General features: G+C 41.1%; 1 protein-coding gene across 4 annotated transcripts in view; it reads left to right on the top strand.

Annotated features, from left to right (window-relative positions):
* The window catches only part of osbp2b (oxysterol binding protein 2b), a 63397-nt gene that overhangs the window by 27509 nt on the left and 17190 nt on the right, over nucleotides 1-18698 (top strand). For all 4 annotated transcript variants that reach the window (XM_022199028.2, XM_022199019.2, XM_051950434.1 and 1 more), the window contains 5 exons: nucleotides 11217-11467; nucleotides 15475-15673; nucleotides 17263-17383; nucleotides 17902-17968; nucleotides 18461-18613. In XM_022199028.2, coding sequence (XP_022054720.1) covers nucleotides 11217-11467; nucleotides 15475-15673; nucleotides 17263-17383; nucleotides 17902-17968; nucleotides 18461-18613 — 791 coding nt within the window. The remainder of the gene's footprint in view (nucleotides 1-11216; nucleotides 11468-15474; nucleotides 15674-17262; nucleotides 17384-17901; nucleotides 17969-18460; nucleotides 18614-18698) is intronic.

Raw genomic sequence — 18698 nt, 5'->3', positions numbered from 1 at the left:
TCCACGTATTTCTGGCTCTAAACGGGAGGTCTCAGTGCTCCATTGCGGGGCTGTCAGCCTTTAGTACAGCGAAGTTAGCTCCACTGCTAACGGCAGTTACCCAGGTGGACTGACCAGAATCGGCCCAGAAGCCCAGCGTGTCTACACCCCATGGACTTGAAATGTACCCCTAATTATAGAATCACTGTTAAACTCCCTGTCAGAATCACTGGAGTAGACACGCTGGGCTTCTGGGCCAATTCCGGTCAGTCCACCTGGGTAACTGCCGTTAGCAATGGAGCTAACTAACGTCTAATCGCTGTACTAAAGGCTGACAGCCCCGCAATGGAGCACTGAGACCTCCCGTTTAGAACCAGAAATACGTGGAGACACTCACCCTCTGACAGCTGGAGATCCGGGCTCAGTTCTGTGTGTGTTCGGCGGAGCTGCAGAACAGCGGCAGCAGCATCAAAGGGGCTCCAGCCGACTGTGCCCACGTGGGGGGTGAGTTCTTGCTGTCGCAGACAGCCAATCATAGGGAGATTGTGGCGAGCACTGGTATCCGCTCACAAAGGGTCAAAAGTCTTCTCCCCGCGTGTGTAAATCAGAGCTCCATGGATAATTATGGCACCGTACACGGAGGAGTAGCAATGTCTCCACGCATAAGAGGCTCCTCGAGCGCGGAGACATTGCCACGCGCGCGCAGAGTGTTTTTTGCGCCCGTGGAGACTTTTTTCCGCTCGCGTGGGGTATGTGTGTTTCACGCGCGCGAGAGAGTGTTGTGCGCACGCGACTTTCGACCCAAATTTGATGCCATAGCAACCAGCATTAAGGTGATATGCACTGAAAACGTGCATGATGTAGTGCTGTAAAGCAATCTGCACTTTTCCCATAAGATCAAATCCACTCACTCTAGTTACGTAGTGCAGAAACAGATGTTTGGGATGCACTGTGGGAATGAAAGAGAAGCAATTTTCTGTATTAAGTCAGTGCACTATCAAAATAATTTGAAAGCTGTTATTTGAAGATAAAATAGTTGCATTAAACGTGACTAATTACAAAGTTTTATCACAATTTTAGTTTGGTGATTGAAGTACAACACTGCTCATATTGAATTTTACAGCTAAAGATGTTACAGGGAGAACTATTTTATGACAAAGAGTACGATAAAATCTTTGACAGTTGACATATTTGTATGATCTAATAGTTAATATCTCCAAAATAGCCAAAACTAGTATTTAGATTAATATATTTGAAGAACTATGCTGTGTGAAGCTAGTATTCAAATAGGAGTCAGTAAACTTTATAAGTCAAGGTGGCTTTCAAAATTCTGTCGTTAAAATTGTAAAGATTTTTTTGATGGTTTAATATTAAATTATCATTGAAATCTGATGGTAAAATTACAAAATGATAACACTGACTTGACTGTGTAGATAACCTGTTAATCGCGTGTATTTGAAGCCTGCTGGAACCAGCACAAGAATGTCAGCACTAAATAGTGAGGGAATTATAGACAGTAAATACACAACAGAAAAACACTGATTTTATGTGATGTTTTAAAAAAAGGGTTGGAACTGATGAAAATCTGGAAGATTGTATCTTAAATAATCAATCATGCTGCATCTCAAGAAATCACCATCTCAAGCTGCTGTATGATGTGTACAGTGTGCATGTGTTTGTTAATGAGGGTCTCGTTTAAAATTGCCGTACACAAGCAAATTACTTTGGACTGGGGATGATGCGCTGTGTTGGGGAATTACACTTGATACACTGTACCTCTGTTAATGAGACCAGTCTGTCAGAAGCATTTATTTTTTTATATACGAGACCTACTTTAAATGAGCTAGAGTAGCTGTAAACACGCCTTTCTCCTCCTCTTACAGCCTGAGCAGCTGCTTGCATGCATGCTAATGAACAACTTATGTGTGTGAGCATGTATGCAGTTAATGTAGGCTAGCCACAGTTGTATGCATGGATTTTAATTAAGCTCATTGCAAATTTATAAAGGCAGCGAGCATCCAACATTGAAATGATCACTGCAGACTGTTTCAGGTGGTAGACACGGGTCTCACATTTTGTTTGATTCTCTGTACAACAGCAAAGTTTTTCATTACTGCAGTAATATCCTAAAACCCTGCCACAATGACCAGACTTGTGTAGATGAGCTCGGTTAGCATTCGGACGTTGTAGGATAATTAATGACCTCAACCTTCAGACTGTAGTTATGCAGTACGCCAGAGACATTTCACTCTCACAGGTTTGATGTACCAGATGGGAATATTTAAAATTTATTCGACATAGCAGAATATAAATCTGCAGTTTAGCAGTCAGCAGACTGATTGTGTTCTTTTGTGTCCGTTCTAGCACATTGTAAAACATTACTGGATTAAAACTCAAGGCTTAGCTGCTGCAGTTTGCTGTTAATCTTTTCTTTTGTTGTTTGCTGGTGTCTGAGCGTTCGATTGGATACACTGCCAGAGCTGGACTGCAGAGCTTTGGGGACAGTGATGGGTTGCACTGCACAGTTTCTCATTTGCTTGTGGAGAGCTGAGCGCTGTGTTCCTGGGTTTAACCTGCTGTCTCCACGGTTTGTCTGCTTGAGATGCGTCTCAGGGGAGGTATGGAGCCAGTTAGCAATTACTGGCCAGGATTACAGCCCCATCTCCTGGGACGCGTCCTCGCATTTCATCTAGCTTGTTTTTTCTTCTGTTTCTGATATACTTCTCATTTCTTCTTTTCCCCATTCACTCTCCATCAGAATAGTCACCTGCAAAACAGCCATCTCCACATCTCTTTGCTGCCTGTGCTGAAACAAATTAACTCTTTGTGTGGACGTTAGATTGCTTGTGCATTAGGGCTGGCGAGCTGAAATCGATATCATGATAAACATAGAGATGATTTCTAAACTGATAATAACATTTATCACAATTTGCTTTACACTCATCAGCCACAACATTACTAGCCTAGCTTAGCTAGACTGTATTCCCGTTATAAGGGATATACGGGAATAGGGTCTAGCCCTCCTCCATTGACACATTTTGAAAGGTTTTCAAGCTCCGAGCAGATCAGACCGAACCAATCAGAGCACCAGAGGCGGGAGTTAACGATGCGACCGCAACAGAGCGAGGTTTCTCTCGTGCGCTTTCCTCTGTTTTGCACGGGCTGAATTTGTCCTTAAAACCTCAACAAGAAGCAGCTCTTAAAGCTTTTCTTTTTAAAAAGGATGTATTTTTAATTCCGGCAGGCTGTACGATAGAATGCGTAATGCTGCCCTCCACTGTTGAAAGGGAGAGCTTAGATTTTCCTCAGGACCCCTGTACGGTGAAGGAAGCTGTTAAAACTACAAAACATCATGGTGGAAAGGCAATTGTTAGGTCGCTTAGTGATTCCGTCACACATGTGTTACGCTGATTGGCTCTCTCCAATTCAAGCTGTGATCGGTAGTCCCGCCTCTGGGCTAGATTTGGTTCAATGGAGCAGTTCCAGACTGACTTTATGTGTATTTGTAATACACAATATAAAGGCTGTCTGGTCCCCAGGCAACAACATTACAGCCAATGACAGGTGAACATTGATAATCTTATTACAATGCAGTGCTCTGCTGGGGAACCTTGTGTCCTGGCGGTCGTGTGGCGTTACACGACAGCAGTAGCCCTCCTCATCACAACAATGTGCTGCACCACACCACAACAACTGGAGGAACACAACAAATAGTCTACTGCATTGATCCAGCCAAACTCTACATATCCCAATCCGATCGAACATTTGTTGGATGTACCGGAACAATTCGGATTCACATGAGCCCCACCCACAACCCACAGGACACACTGCCAACTGTGTATAGGTCGACTAGTCAAGGCTGTTGTGGTGGCATGGCTACACAATCAGGTGGATTTATTTGAAATTTGATGAATATGGTTTCTTTAGGGTCAATACTGATACCAGTTATTAGGAATCAGAGAGACAGATAGCGATATTTGAAACGGATATTTGCATTTGCTGCCAAAATTTAAATATTGGTGTCAAAATTTAGAATAGCACAAACATCTATTGAGGTTTTACTCATTTTGATTTTAGAGAGAACTTTTCAATATTTATTCTTCAGTGTTGAATGATTGTTTTTTTCTCTTAGTGCGTAACCAATAGGGCAATCGCAGTAACTGCCTTGGAGCCAAAGCAGCACCATTTTAAATTATTGTTGTTGTTGTTTTTTTTTGTTATCAGGAATCAGTTAAAAAATGTCCGATTCTGATCATCAGAAAAAGACTGAATATATATTATCCCACCAGGCCCACAATTAGACTGTTCCTGGTTCTAATGCTGTGTTTGATCAGTCTGTATATACAAAAGCAAAAACCTGGGCTCTGAAATAAATTTTAAAAAATTATGAAAATTCAATTTTTTTAAGTAGTAATTTTTTCTGTATAGTGTGTGTTGTCTTGATTCATAGAACTGTCTGCCATTGTGAAACCCTTCACATTACTAACAAACTAACGACTATATATATATATATATATATATATTTTTTTTTTTTATTACTTACTAGAATCCTAAACTTTCTAAAACATTCTACCTAGAGAATCCAGAAAACGATTTCGCTCGTTTTTGGTGCAGCGATATAAATGGAAAGTATGTCCTACTCTGTTGACCTGCAGAAAGTTTTGTCTTGAAGAGGAGCTTCTCGACCAGTTACTGTACACAGTTTATATATCTAAATGATTTCTTCTTACATGTTTTCTGTACATAAATATTGCTATTTTTCCTCACACCTTTATGTAAGCATAGTTTAAATTCATTGTGTGGGAGGTGAAAAAGATTTAGTCATGAAATATAACTCTAAGGATAAATACATTTCCTGGTGAAGTATTATTTTTTTCAGCAAAAAGCAGACTTAATTTGTGAAAGAAAATACTGACTCAAAATAAAATCTAACCACGCTGAGGTAAAGTAAACCTGCCTCAGGGCATTGCTGCTGGCTTTTTTATTAACTCGAGTCTACAGCCCTCTGGTGATGTGACATGCATGTAAAGCTGTAACAAATATTACAAATAAATATAAGCTGTGCACTGAAAAATATATATATTCTTGATTTTCTGACACTAGTGTCCCCTCTAATTAGGGCTAGCACTATGTTTAAATCCGGAGGAGCAGAACATTTCTCCCATGTGCTCTTCATGCTCATCTTTCTGCCACAGTGTGATGTCTTGTCAGCCTGAGGCCTGGCTCCACTGATCTGACAGCCTGTCCTTAGGGACCAGCAGAGAGACGAGCCCTGACAGTGAGATAGCAGACTACAGCTCGCCCAATTACATACTCCCACCTCCTATTCGCTTGCTTTCTCCCTTTTTCCCTTGCTCAACACTTTTTTTATCAACCCTGAGATGTACAGTAAGGATGGAGTGAAAGACAGAGAGGTTGTGCACATGCTGAGGAGCAAGACGGACATGTGTTTGTGTGCTGAAATGTTGTGATTTGATGAGCTGTGACCTCTTGTGTTTCAGCTTGCGTCAGACACTTCCTTAAATTCCATTATCTGAGAAGGTGGGGCCGTAGTAGGTAGAAACTGGAAATGGACTTGCATTCATGGTGGTGCAGGGTGTTCTTCAAGGTGGGAGACTGTGGGGGAGGGCGGGAGGTATTCCGCCCTTGAGGCATGACTGGCGTGGTAATGGGCTTGTGGCCTTGCCTCATGGCATCGACTTCACTATCAGAAGCCATCCATCTACATCTGCTGTTGTGAGGGAAGAGGTGAGAGATGTGAGGGGGTGGACTGGGAGGGAACACTGGTGCACAGGGAGCACAGTAAATGTGTATTTACAGACACATGTAAATACCACTATTCACATTGTGCTCCACGTCTGAATGATATCCAGTTGATAAAATATGTGCACTCATTCTAAACTGTTTTCATCTCCAGTGTTCAAACTTGTCCGGTAGTGCTTGACATTTTGTCAATGCGAAATGGATCTGACTCCGTGAACTGAAAGGACATTCCTGAAAGGCCATTTCTGACATACTTTGAAGAAGCTTTGTTTCCAGCTTCCTCTTTGTAGGTGCATTCTGTTAATGTAGAGGAGCTGATAGCCAAATATCTGTGATCCTACAGCTCGCAGTTTGCTTCTGTGCAGTTCTGGAAAGAGAATGGGTTTTGCAGATGACGTGCTGTAAGCGGAGTCTCTTCTAAACAAATATGCCTTGGTACATGTGACAGTTTATTTTTAAGTGGCATCACTTGGAGCTGCTGAACTCATTGGCAGAATGAGGGTGAATAATATGAGCAAGGCTTCTCTGCTGTTCTGGAAACATCTTTGCTCTGCCATGTGTTTCAGTTCACTCTTAAATGTCCCAACTGCACATATATTTTAATGTGTCCAATAATCACAACTAATCAATCAGTCCGTTGGTGTTTAAAATGTGCTGAGTGTTCTCCATGCTGTCTCTCCTTTCTTGTACTTCTTGTATTTTTCCTCACAGAAGCTCTGAAATGATCCTAATATTATCCAGACACAACTCTGTAATTTCACACTCTCAAAAAGACACGTGATGCAGAGCGTTAGATTCAGTTTACTGTAACTGCGTCAGTGAGATTTTTGCTATTCAGTAACCTTGGTTTTGTATCAGAACAGAAGATAGTCCCGTGTTTTTGTTTAATTTAATTGAGGAGGCTACTATGGGTCAGTCTTTGTTCTTCTGCTCCTTACTGATGCACAATGTAACTGATTTAGAAGAAACTTGAAGCTAGATGCATAATGTTCTTCTTCCTTGCACGTCACTCTCTCTCGTAATCTCATCCTTGGTCCATGAAATATCATCTCTAACATTCAGCATAACTGCCTCTAAAGGGTTTGCAAGTTGTAACATTTGCTTTCATAACAATGGCCTGTTGTAGAGATAAATCTGTTAGTAAATGCTCCCTAATTAGGGTTTTTTTATCCACGTGTGATGCACAACCTTTCGTTACCACTGATTGGACACTGAAGTGGTGCCTCTAATCCACCGTGTTTTGGCCTTTGAACAATGGTGCACTAATTGGCTTGCTTTGACAAGAACTGTTCAAAAATAAAAGTAGTGGTAATTTGCCACATCCAGTAATGTATGTTCAAATTTAAAGTGGCAGTCTTTGGCAACACCTTTTAAAATTAGCAAATGTGGTTTAGTACTCCAGGTTAGGAATTCTGGAGGCAGCAAAGCAAATGGTTGTTGTATTAATAATGAAGAAGAGGCAATAATTTCACTTTTTCCAACCTTCTGTGAGCTACTGTTATCTGCTTTTATGCTGCACGTAGCAAACACCAGGGCACAGTGAAAGCGCAAGTTGATTATCCTGCTGACCGGTTGGAGGTGTTCAGTCGATCGCCTGCAGCTTCTCATCTAACAGCTGTTCATCTAACTTGACTCCCCGCAATATTTCAAGCTGATCTGCTGTTGAAAAACTGCTGAAAATGACTGCTGTCTGGTTTTGTCGATGCATTTTTGATGAACGTTGGCAATGAATGCTGAGCTTACTGACAAACGCGCCACATTTCCTGTGACCACTTTGGAATATGTCGTTTGTTAAATACAGCGGAAGTTTCAGTATGTTCAAAGAGTATAATAATAATGTTCTTCTTCCTCGTCCAGTAGAATGTAAAACTCTTTTGTATGATTAATTTCAAAGTGATGCTCAGTTACACACATTTATTAAATCTAATATTGTTTTTGACAGGCTACTTGTTGCCTTGTGGGAGGAAGTCCAGAATTACACCAACTTATCTGTTGAAAGCTGCCCTGTCACGCTATATCAATTAAAGCTTATTTCATTATCCTCTGACTCTCCCTGAACTTGCTCTTTAGCTTTTTCAGCTCTTTAAAAAAAAATCAAATTCAGTGTAATTTGATTCCTACTCTATTTCTAGCTGGTAATGGGTACATGCTGGTGTCATTCTCTAATTCAGGCTTCCTTTCAGCTTTGTTGCTGCTGTACGGCTGCATTTCTGACCTTTGGCTGGATTGTTTTTTGTCTCTCCTCTCTGATGGCCAGACAGTGATGTTTCTCTGAAAGCCTGATCAGCATGTTTACACACTACCTCAGGGGTTAGAGCTCAGTGACCTGTGTGTGTGTGTGTGTGTGTGTGTGTCTTACTGGCGGAAGTTTTACCTTTGGTTGGAAATGGATGCCCAGGATTGCAAACATGGTGAGAGATTTTATTTTCTCCCCTTATCTTTGCTTTGATGTATGAGAAATACGGTTGAAAAATAATCCACCGACTGAAGTTGAGTGGCTGCTAAAGTGAAGTGATACGGAACCAAGGAAATGATGACAAACTGCAGAAATGCCAAAGATGCCTTTTTGACATGTTAAGAGCTCATGCTACTGCCTGAGTGAGGGTTTAGTTCGTTTTGTAGCCTGTTTAATAGTGTGATGGCAGTGTAACTGTTTTACTAAACACACAGTGCAGCAGAGGCTGATGAGAAAGCCTTTTGCAGGTACTCGGGCATAAGTCAAACTACTGAACACATTTAAAATATCACTTTTAAATCTTTAAAAGTCAAAGACGACTTGAATATTCTTTTTCCTCCAACAGCGGTGGTGACATTTAACTAATAAAGACAAATGTCGACTTCATGCTGGCACGAGATAAAAAAAATTAAAATGCTTTCCAAAGTCATTAGGATTCATTGTTGGAAATATAAATATCTGTACAAAATTTCATTACAATCCATTGCATTGTTTGTTGAGTCATTTTTTCAGTTGATCCCTATGAGCAGTATGTCTACAAATCTGTTCTTGGACCAATGATATTATGAGAATCTTTACTAAGTAATATTTATATAAGCCTCTAAAATCAAGTAACCATCTCTGCCCTTGATATCACTGCAGTGAGTTAGATAGAAGTTTTTATGTGGTAAATTTTTGTAATAAGACTTACAAACACAAGTACGACTCCCATTATTGTTCAGTGTCCTGCGGCTGTGTTTAACGAAACACTGTAACTGGAGCATGGCTTTTGGATGTCCTTAATTAGCTGGATTAGTTCAGAATGTCACTGCTTGTTTCTCAGTGCAGCCGGACGCTCCAAAGGTCCCGGTCAAATCTGAATTCAGTACATAATGTAAGCATGAGACTTCCAGGCTATCGCCATCCCCCAGGCGGAGATCCATGTTCTACTTGCATGGTGTAAATAGGGTGACAGAGGTGATGGTCTGTTCACTGCGAGGCCACAGCCAGCTGCCATGTTCTCAGGAGAAAGTGTTGCTGTAACGCTGCCTCTCACCAACACAGCGACAGTCGTTCCTATCAGCTACATAACAGACCTTTTGAGTGTGACAAAGCATACTCTGCATGCTGGGATGTAGACGGCAGCAGAACAGCACTTTCTAGACAGTAGAGCATTAGAGGGTCAGCAGGGTAGATTAGAGGGTAGAGAGACTTTCTCTCCACTCTCAAACTTTTAACCTCGCTATTACAGGGATATATTTTCCATGTCGAGATAAACAGTGTCCTTGTCTTTGTCCTCATTTTCCTTCTTCTTCTTATATCCTTCTGCTTCTCTTCCTCCTCCTCCTTCCAATTCATTGCACCTTGCCATGTGTTTTCTTAGCTTTAGCAGGACCATTAATATTATATGTCACTCCACTGGTGTGGTTGTTAGTGCTTTCAACATGACATAATGTGCCAAGAACATGGACAACAGCACTGGAACTGGTCCTTTTGATTCATCCTCAACATATGGGCTTGTTTTGATTTGTTGAAATAGAAACATACAACATACAGATGCTTTTACAATATGTGGGTAATAATTCTGTACGTGAATTCAGATTTGAATACAAACATATCTTGATTTAAAGGGGGTTTCTGGTGGTTTTCTCCTTCACAGTGGAGCGTCTGGATATGGAACTTGCCACATAACGACAACAGTTTCTTAATGGCCACAGACCTTTGCTAAATGTCATAGCACCACTCTCTTTCCTTGTTTCCTGTCTGTGTCTTCTCTGCCTGTCACATAAAGGCTAAAATATCCTAATAAATTCCATCATCCAAGAGTTTGTTGTTCTAGAAAGCTCGCTAACCCATCCATCCCATTTATGAAGATGCGTAGTTCTGCTTTCTTTTTGGATTTGTTCCTGTCAGGGTGTCACCAGGCAGTTTATGAACCTGGGTCTTACCCCTGGTGTATTTCTGTCTTTCTGTGTATGTGTGTGTGTGTGTGCTTCTGCTCAGTGTGTGTATGTGTGTGTGATATAGAGCTGACACTGCAACACTGTTCTCATATGTTCTGTTTAACCTTGAGTAACCTCTCTTTAGTGACATCATAGGCGAAAGCAGCTGCTGCGGCAAAGTCTCACGGGTATGGGCGAGCTGTCTGTATTTTCAGGCCTCATGCAACTTAGATTTACGTTTGATGAGCTTGCGGGGATTTCTACCATTATAGCCATCAGATTTAGTGTGTCATGGTCTTATAGATGTGTGCGTCAAAACCAAACATCTGTAAATCAGAGTAATGGTGGCCCAATTCAAATTAACTGCGTGATTGAACAAATCACTCGTAAATGGTGTGTCTTGTTATCATTTAATAAGAAACATGCTTCCAAAATAAGGAATATATGCAAACACATTGTGTCACGGTGGTTTCCTACATCTGTATCAGTTGGCACTACAGCTTTCTGTATTTTTTGATTGTTTGTGATAAATTAGTTGGGCAGTGGAGTAGAGATCACTGAGCAATGGAAAAAACATCAATCCATCCATTATCTGTACCTTGCTTAATCCTCATTAGGGTCACGGGGGGGGGCTGAAGCCTATCCCAGCTGACTTAGGGAGAAGGCAAGGGACATCCTGGACAGGTCACCAGCCTATCACAGGGCTACATATAGAGACAAACGATCACACCTACGGACAATTTAGAATTGTCAGTTAACCTCAGCATGTTTTTGGACTGTTGGAGGAAGGCGGAATACCTGGAGAAAACCCACGAATGCACAGGGAGAACATGCAAACTCCATGCAGAAAAATCCCAGGAAGACCGGGCTGCAAACCTGGAATCTTCTTGCTGCAAAGCAAAAGTGCTTTACAGCCCTGGAGAAAACATAATTGCTGCAAATTAAGTTAATGGATCTCAAATGAAAAGTATCAGTTTTCATTCATGCCGTCTTTTTAGGTAAATGTGTTGTGGGAAATTTCAAACAAAACCATATCAGCGCAAAATTTGCCTTTGTTTCTCTTCTCCCTTACATGACCTCTGATGTCTCTTTTCTAGATGACTCCGGGGACGAGGAGCCTACATCGCAGTCGGACCGCAGCGAGATCCAGGGCACCCTGAAGATACTCGTCAGCAAGCTTGATGACCTCAGCACGTGTAATGACCTGATCGCCAAGCATGGGGCGGCCCTGCAGCGTTCCCTGAGTGAACTTGAAGGCCTGAAAGTCCCCGTGGAGGGAGGAGAAAAGATCAAGGCAGTCAACGAGCGAGCCACCCTCTTCCGCATCACTTCCAATGCTATGATCAATGTAAGTAGCCGGGACAGAGCAGGGAACAAGATGCAGAAGCAGTGGACAGCGAGTGATTTGTCTCCCTCATGCTTTGGCATGATCAATGTGACAAGAATGCCAGTGGTTTGTGAGTGATGAGAGATGAGATCACTTCACAGTGTAGCATGTTAGACGAGAGCCACTTGGCCGCAGGCGGGGAGACCGCAGGTATAGACAAGCAGTTTTACACCTCACTAAATCTTGTTCAACCTACTTAAACATAACAATCTGTGATGTTTAAAAATGATGGACAAAATTAAGCTGTGAGACGGTCATGGTGGTTCTTATGCTTGCAATTTTATAAAATTAATCTTATTATTGCTAGAAATATCACCATCTCTGCTGTTGTTCAAAGAAGTCACAATAATGCACACGGACACAAACTCTGTCCTGAGATTTTTGATTTGAATAACAAAAGCGATAGAATAAGGAGACTCTTGTAGAGGGTTGAAATCTTTAAAGGATAACATATTGCCAAATGCTTCACCTTATCAGTCTTATTTAACAAAACCCAACAACAAACATGGCCAGGTTTCTTTCTTCATCACCAAATCTAGGATGTGATTACTACTACTGTACTATGAAATGCTCTACTGTAACTGGCCCTGTTCCACTTACCTCATCGGTAAATATCATGGGCTTTACAGTACATTAGAAGTGGATGAGAGTTCAGGGAGGGTTGAGGTCCTGATACTAGATATGATAGTGGGTGGGAGGTGACAGGAATAGCCCTGGTCCCCCCTCCTCCCAAACCCTGGACCCTCCCTGCTTGGTGAGGAATGTCAGAGCCTTCTGAGCTGCACTTAGACAGACAGACCTGCTCTGACTAAAGCCAGACAATCACACAAGGTTTGTCTTTCTTCCTGCTTGTCTCAGTGGCTTTTTTCTTGGGGTTAGGGATGGTTAACTTTGGCTATTATGCATGTCTGATAAATACCTTGTTATATATGTGGTTGTTAGAGGTAGCAATAGCTAGGTTAGGCTTGGCTGTGTTTATGTTGCAGTGATTTTGGTGTAGATATGTGTTAATTCAAGTAGTGAGGGTCTATTAATTACAATATAAGTAGATGTTAATGCAGGTTGTTAACTGACTTGAGCCGCAGTTTTGCGATAAGAAAAGGTCTTAAGACTAGATCACAGTTAAATTATGTGAAAAGCCATTGCTCAAAATGATGAACCCCTTGTCATCTTTTTTTTATTAATTGGTGTAAGAAAATGAAACTTACTGGACAAGCAATAAAATAGACCTTCTTGGACTGCCTAACTCATTAAAGTGCCATTTGGTTTGCCAAGAATGTGCTTCTAATGAGAAAGAAATGCTGCTGCAAACTCCCTGGAGTGTTTTTTGGTCTTGGCTCTATTGAAGCAGAGAGCAGTGCAAAATATGTGGTTTTGGATTTTTGCTCAGCTGCTGTAAAGGAGTGTTTTTGGCTCCACTTTTTACACTGCATTATAAAAGAAACAGGAGTATGCATGTGAAGAGGGAACAAGGCACAGAGGAGCAGGAAGCCATAATGAAAAGACACAACTGCATGTTCTGAGGGATCTGAGCTGGGTCTGGGGAGTGGGTTGCACTCTAGTTCATTCACCGGTGACCTCACTTCTCAAGTGTGCCACTGACTCCAGTGGCACACTTGCCTGTTTGTGTGTGTGTGTATCTACACACTCACCACTTCTGGTTACTATGGTTTAATCACATGAAAGTTTACTCAAGTTTACTTCATTCTTTGCTACGCTGTTCATTCTGCAGAGGTCACCAGGGCCGATTATTTGACACTGATGACTGTTAATGCCAATTCCTACTGACACATCCACTCCTGCAAGTCCATTCGCTTGTTTAGTTTTTGTCAACCCTGTCTTCGCAGTAACGGAAGTCACATGCAGTCTGCGTGGGTACTCGAGTGTCAGCATTAAAAAAGTGGAACTGTCATACTTTTTTTAAGTGGGTGCATGAGTTTCATATCATGGTTGTGTCTGGGGAAGTGAACCATAACGTCACATGCACTTGACATTTAAATTGAAGCTCAGCATTTATGTTTAGACTGTTCACCCAAGACTGATGGAAGGTAAGAGACTGATTGGACATTATTTAATTTTCATTGTAAAATATTTGGTTACTCCTAGAATACAATCTATTGGTTTTCACAGATCATTTACCTGAGTAATTAGCAATAAAAATGTATCACTTGGTCAAGTCTTATTTTTGTTAATATAGCTGAACTAATAAAAATATGTCTTCTTTGACATTTAGGTTCATTATACTTTTTTCTTGAAAACTTATTACTGATGTTGCAGTACTCTGGTTTTTGAAATTTATTAAATTTATTAAATTTTTAAAATTTTATTATTTATTAAATTTGTTGAAAAGCAAACGTTGACTCAACATTTTATCAACCTTGCGCTTTCTGTATAATTTCTACGTTAGGTCTCAACATAGATTCAACATTGATTCACCCATAGTTTGCTATCTGGGTTACTGTAGAGAGGCTTAACTAATTTTTTTCAGTGACACTAAGGTATTAAACCATGTATGTGTCTTCTGTGCTTTCTCAATCAGCATAAATATTGCAAATATAATCTCAAATACATTTATGATGATTGCATGACTGAATTGTGTTTAAAAAATATGTATAAACGACCTCTTATGCAGGAACACAAAATAACAGATCCAAAATCACATAATAATCTGTAAATGATCATATTAACTGTATGTACTGCATGAGAACTTGCTGCTCTAACAGTCAAATACTCAGTGATACGATGCTCGACTTGGTATACATATTTAGTATCTTATCATAATAAATCTTTGAAAATAAAACAAAAATTTATTAAAAATTAAAGTTGTATATAGTCACAAATAACACACTGTACGCTTGTGAGAGACAGGGATAGAGCTATAGGGCCGCATTATTTTTTTTGCCAGTTCAAGGAAAGAATCGTGTGTTACTGTCTACTTGTTTCTCTTCCCACTGCCTGAAGGTGCTACTTTACATCCTGATCTCTCCCTCACCAGACAGAACAGACATTTTTTTAAAGCTATGTGACACTTTTGCCCCTCCAGCTCTCTACCTTAAGCCACATATTTACTGTATCTAACAAACTCTCGGCGGCCCCTCTGGCCCTGGGACCTAAGAGACATTTGCTGCAAATATCTATAGACCATGTATGTAGTCATGTGCTGATATAGTTTGGTGGGACAAGACTATGCAAAATGTTACAGAACTAAAAAAAATCATAAATCCTCAGGAGGCCTTCCCTCTGGCAGCTCAGTGACCATCACATGACGTTTTTTATCATGTATGTAGGCAGCTGAGAGGTGTAACTTAGGTTCATCGACCCTTGAGCTTACTATGAGGAAAAGCTGTCAGGCATATGATGCAGTGCCAGCAAGTGCTGACATGTAATGCATGTGTGATCTGAAGTAACCTCTTTATCTCAGCAGTAGAAGTAGAGAAGCAACAATGATGCCCCCTCTTGACTCAAATATAGTCTGCGACGCAGTCAGGGGTTTGAACTGTTCCCGAGTCATTAATGTTTTCTATGTTTATGGTTTGCTCTGAGGAGCGTTTGACACAGCAGGGACATCCGGAAATGCTCAGCAGACAGTTAATTAACATATTGATGATTGCTGGAAACAGTGATGATAAGCGGCCTTGATTACAGTGATTGATGCAAATGTCTTTGCACCATTTTCCATCCTAATGCTCTCTCATATTATTGCCAGCTGCCAGAAAATGTTTTATTATCAATTTAGATGATTTCTCATGTTTTTGAAGATGTTTTATTTAAATCCTCATGATGCAACTGCAGTTAAAGTGTCCCGACTATCCTCACTTCCAAGCTTGCTGGAGTATTTATAATGCAGAAATTTCAGCTGTCAGTGAAAGTGAATTTATACCCTGTTAAGAATCTCTTTTTTTCAGGATTTTAGAAAACTTTCAGTGCTGTCTGTGTGATTGTGTACTTATGTGCATGTGTTCCCCAAGGCGTGTCGAGACTTCTTGGACCTAGCCGAGACTCACAGTAGGAGATGGCAGCGGGCTCTGCAGTATGAGCGAGAGCAGCGTACCCACCTAGAGGAGACCATTGAGCAGCTAGCCAAGCAGCATAACAGCCTGGAGCGAGCGTGGAGAGAAGCACCCACGCTTGTTTCCAGCACACCCAGTGCCCCGACCACCAACAAGGGTGAGACTGACTGTCTGTGTGTTACTTACTCTTGTTGGCCTCAGTGTGAACCTCATTTCATTGGTGAAAAGTCGTGTAGCCTCAGGCCCAATGTTATAGATGCTCCTCATGTATCAGAATGTTTACATTGCATAATAGTTAAGTTACAGATGTTAATTATCTTAACCACGAACCGTATGCCATGTGGTCTCTCCTGTCAGTCTATAAGTCCAGTTTGTTTTCTTTATTTGTTTACCTATAACCAAAATACCTTTCCAAGAAACTTAATGATTTTGGTGACTACATGATCTTTGCACTAAAGATTTTTTTCTTAATTTCAAATCTCCTGATTGTTTGTTTGACACACTGTACATATATTTGTGCCTTCAACAAGAGAAACCCAATGACATTAATGACCACATGACTTTACGCTTAGTGCATTCAATCCTGATGGCACTATTAGCAGTAACTTAAAATATTTAGTGCCAAATCAGGAAGCAGTGCAACTTTGACGTAGTTTAAACTGACAGAGAGCAAGACGGAGTTAATGCATTGAAATATTAAGAGTTGCAAACAGCTGTTGCAGCACTGCCCTAGTGTGTGCTTTCAGGTAGTGTGACTGTTCTGGAGTCAGAGGTGTGACTTGATGTTTAGTGTGGTGCATCCCGTCTTTTTCCACCATTTCTCCATTTTCCACAGATGTCAATATGACTATATGGCGACTCTTGCCTCCAGCTTAAAGGTGCAACAACAATTCACCCCCATTTCATCTCCATAGATTACATACAGAACAGCGATGCAACAGTCCTGCCTTGACCAGGCTGTGTGAAAGGGTTTTTTGCTGTCTGTAAGAAGAGTTTAAAACATGGTTTGAGTCTCTTTTCCTACTATCAATCAGTGTTAATTCCCTTAAAGTTCATTAAAGGTGAATATAAATTGATTTAGTTGTAGTAGAAGAGGCTTATGTCAATTTGACGACACTAAAAAAAAGCAGCCTATACTGTTGTTTAAGTGAGAGGACTTGTTGGTATGTAACCTTGGTATGAACATACTTTAGCGGAGTGATTAATGTTTTCTCTTTTAAAAAGCTCACATGGTATAAAACCATTTTGAGTGTTCTTGGAATCGGTGTAGTGAAAGTAATCTTATTATCTCGATGCAGTATTTATGTTGGAAGCATGGCTCGCAGCAAATGCAAATCTGCATCAAAAATACATTCATCCTACAGGCCATTAGTAAGTAGCAATCATATTGTCTCCTCCTTTAATGGAAATGCGTTTCATTAGAAGCACTATGATCACATGATTATGAGGATTTGTGCCTCTCTGTTGAAAGCTACTTTGTAGACATAATGGACCACTGATCACACCGAGCGTTCAATTTTGGATACTGAATATAAGAAGCACACCCTGCTGAACTTGCATCATTCAGGCTAGTTAACCAGCAGGAACATTGCCAGTTTAACTAAGCTGATTATTCCTTGATTAATCGCCATGGGTTTGTGATTAGACGCTCCTCCTCCTGAACTTTGTAGAATACGAACTCACCATCATGAGGTAGTTCTGCTTAATGTCTGTGTGGAGTCACAAATGCATATGTCCCAACTGAAGGGAGTGAGAGGCCGCGCAAAGAAGAAGCAAGTGATGAAGATGAAGATACTGAGTACTTTGATGCCATGGAGGATTCCCCTGCGTTCATCACAGTGACTGCCAGTGAGAACACACAGCACAGGTCAGTGTTACTTCGGGATCCATGTGGGCCATGCTCTTAAAAACATGTTTTATTATTTACTGAAATATGCTGGAAAAAAATTAAATTAAAGACAGACAAGCACAAATTTATACAAGGAATGGTGCAGGTCTGATTTGTAAGAACTCTAAGTTTGACATTAGCTGACAGCTGAACAAGGCTCTGATGATGGTTCGTGTTGTGGCAGTTTAACATTGCATGTCCCTTACTCCTGAATGTTGTCAGATTTGTTCACTCTGTGTTATGCAAGTAAAAATACCACAAGACCTGCTGACTCTCCTGCTGCTCTTGCAATACATCCTCAGCTCCAGTAGCTCCGTTAAGACTGATGCAAACTGTTACACAGCGTTCATCTGCAATAGCCAACAGTCTCTTTCCTCACTTATGTGTGTTGTGTTTTTATTGCTTGTGTGTATAAAGGGAAAATAAGACAGAGAGGGGCATTTAGTCTATGACTGTGTCCAGTTCTCATTGTCGAAACTATTTTCATTCTGTTCCAGGCGATCTCAGAGTAATTTGAGCGGAGCAAGCGGAGGCCAGCCGAGTGACTGGAACCAGGACGACCATGTGAGTGTCTGTCTCCCTAACAGGTCTTACTAATAGGACTGACATTTGTGAACACTTCTGGCTTTTGTAATATCAATATAGAATTGTCGTGCCGCTGCAAAGTTCACCCCTCATTGATTTATTTATATGTCTTCACTTGCTGTTTTCACAAGCCTCCATTCGTGTCCTGCATTCATCCCTTGCTAACAGACAGACACACGCAGGCTTCGTCTGTGATTCCTGCGGTCTCATTGTCACCCCTGCGGTGCAGAAGATATACGGTTGCATCATTCCTCCTCTAAATCTTAATTACCAGTTGGACATCTGTTCTTCTTTCCCCTCAACACTCTTGCGCCGCTTCTTCTGCCTTACACATCTGTGTCTTCTCTCTTCTCCACTTGTTCTTCACTCACTCTGTCACTGTGTCTGGTGATATTCTGCCAAGCTGTCCATGAAGTTGAAAGTGTTTTCTCAAACTCGTATACCCACCCCTTCTCCCCCACTTAATTCCAGATGTCTCCAAGCTGTAATGATGTGTCAGGAAAGGAGCTGCAGCCTCGCAGACAGAGGCGAACTCATATCCCAGACAAACCCAACTACTCCCTCAATTTGTGGAGCATCATGAAGAACTGCATTGGCAAGGAGCTCTCTAAGATCCCCATGCCTGTAAGTGTATGAGCGTTGTCCTTCCACTAGCTGACAGGTTACCATAACTCAGCAGGAATGATATGGTGCCTATAAATGTTTTTCA

The sequence above is a fragment of the Acanthochromis polyacanthus genome, chromosome 7 (genome assembly GCF_021347895.1).
Source record: "Acanthochromis polyacanthus isolate Apoly-LR-REF ecotype Palm Island chromosome 7, KAUST_Apoly_ChrSc, whole genome shotgun sequence".
NCBI lineage: Eukaryota > Metazoa > Chordata > Actinopteri > Pomacentridae > Acanthochromis > Acanthochromis polyacanthus.
This window is presented reverse-complemented; position numbering and strand designations above follow the sequence as displayed.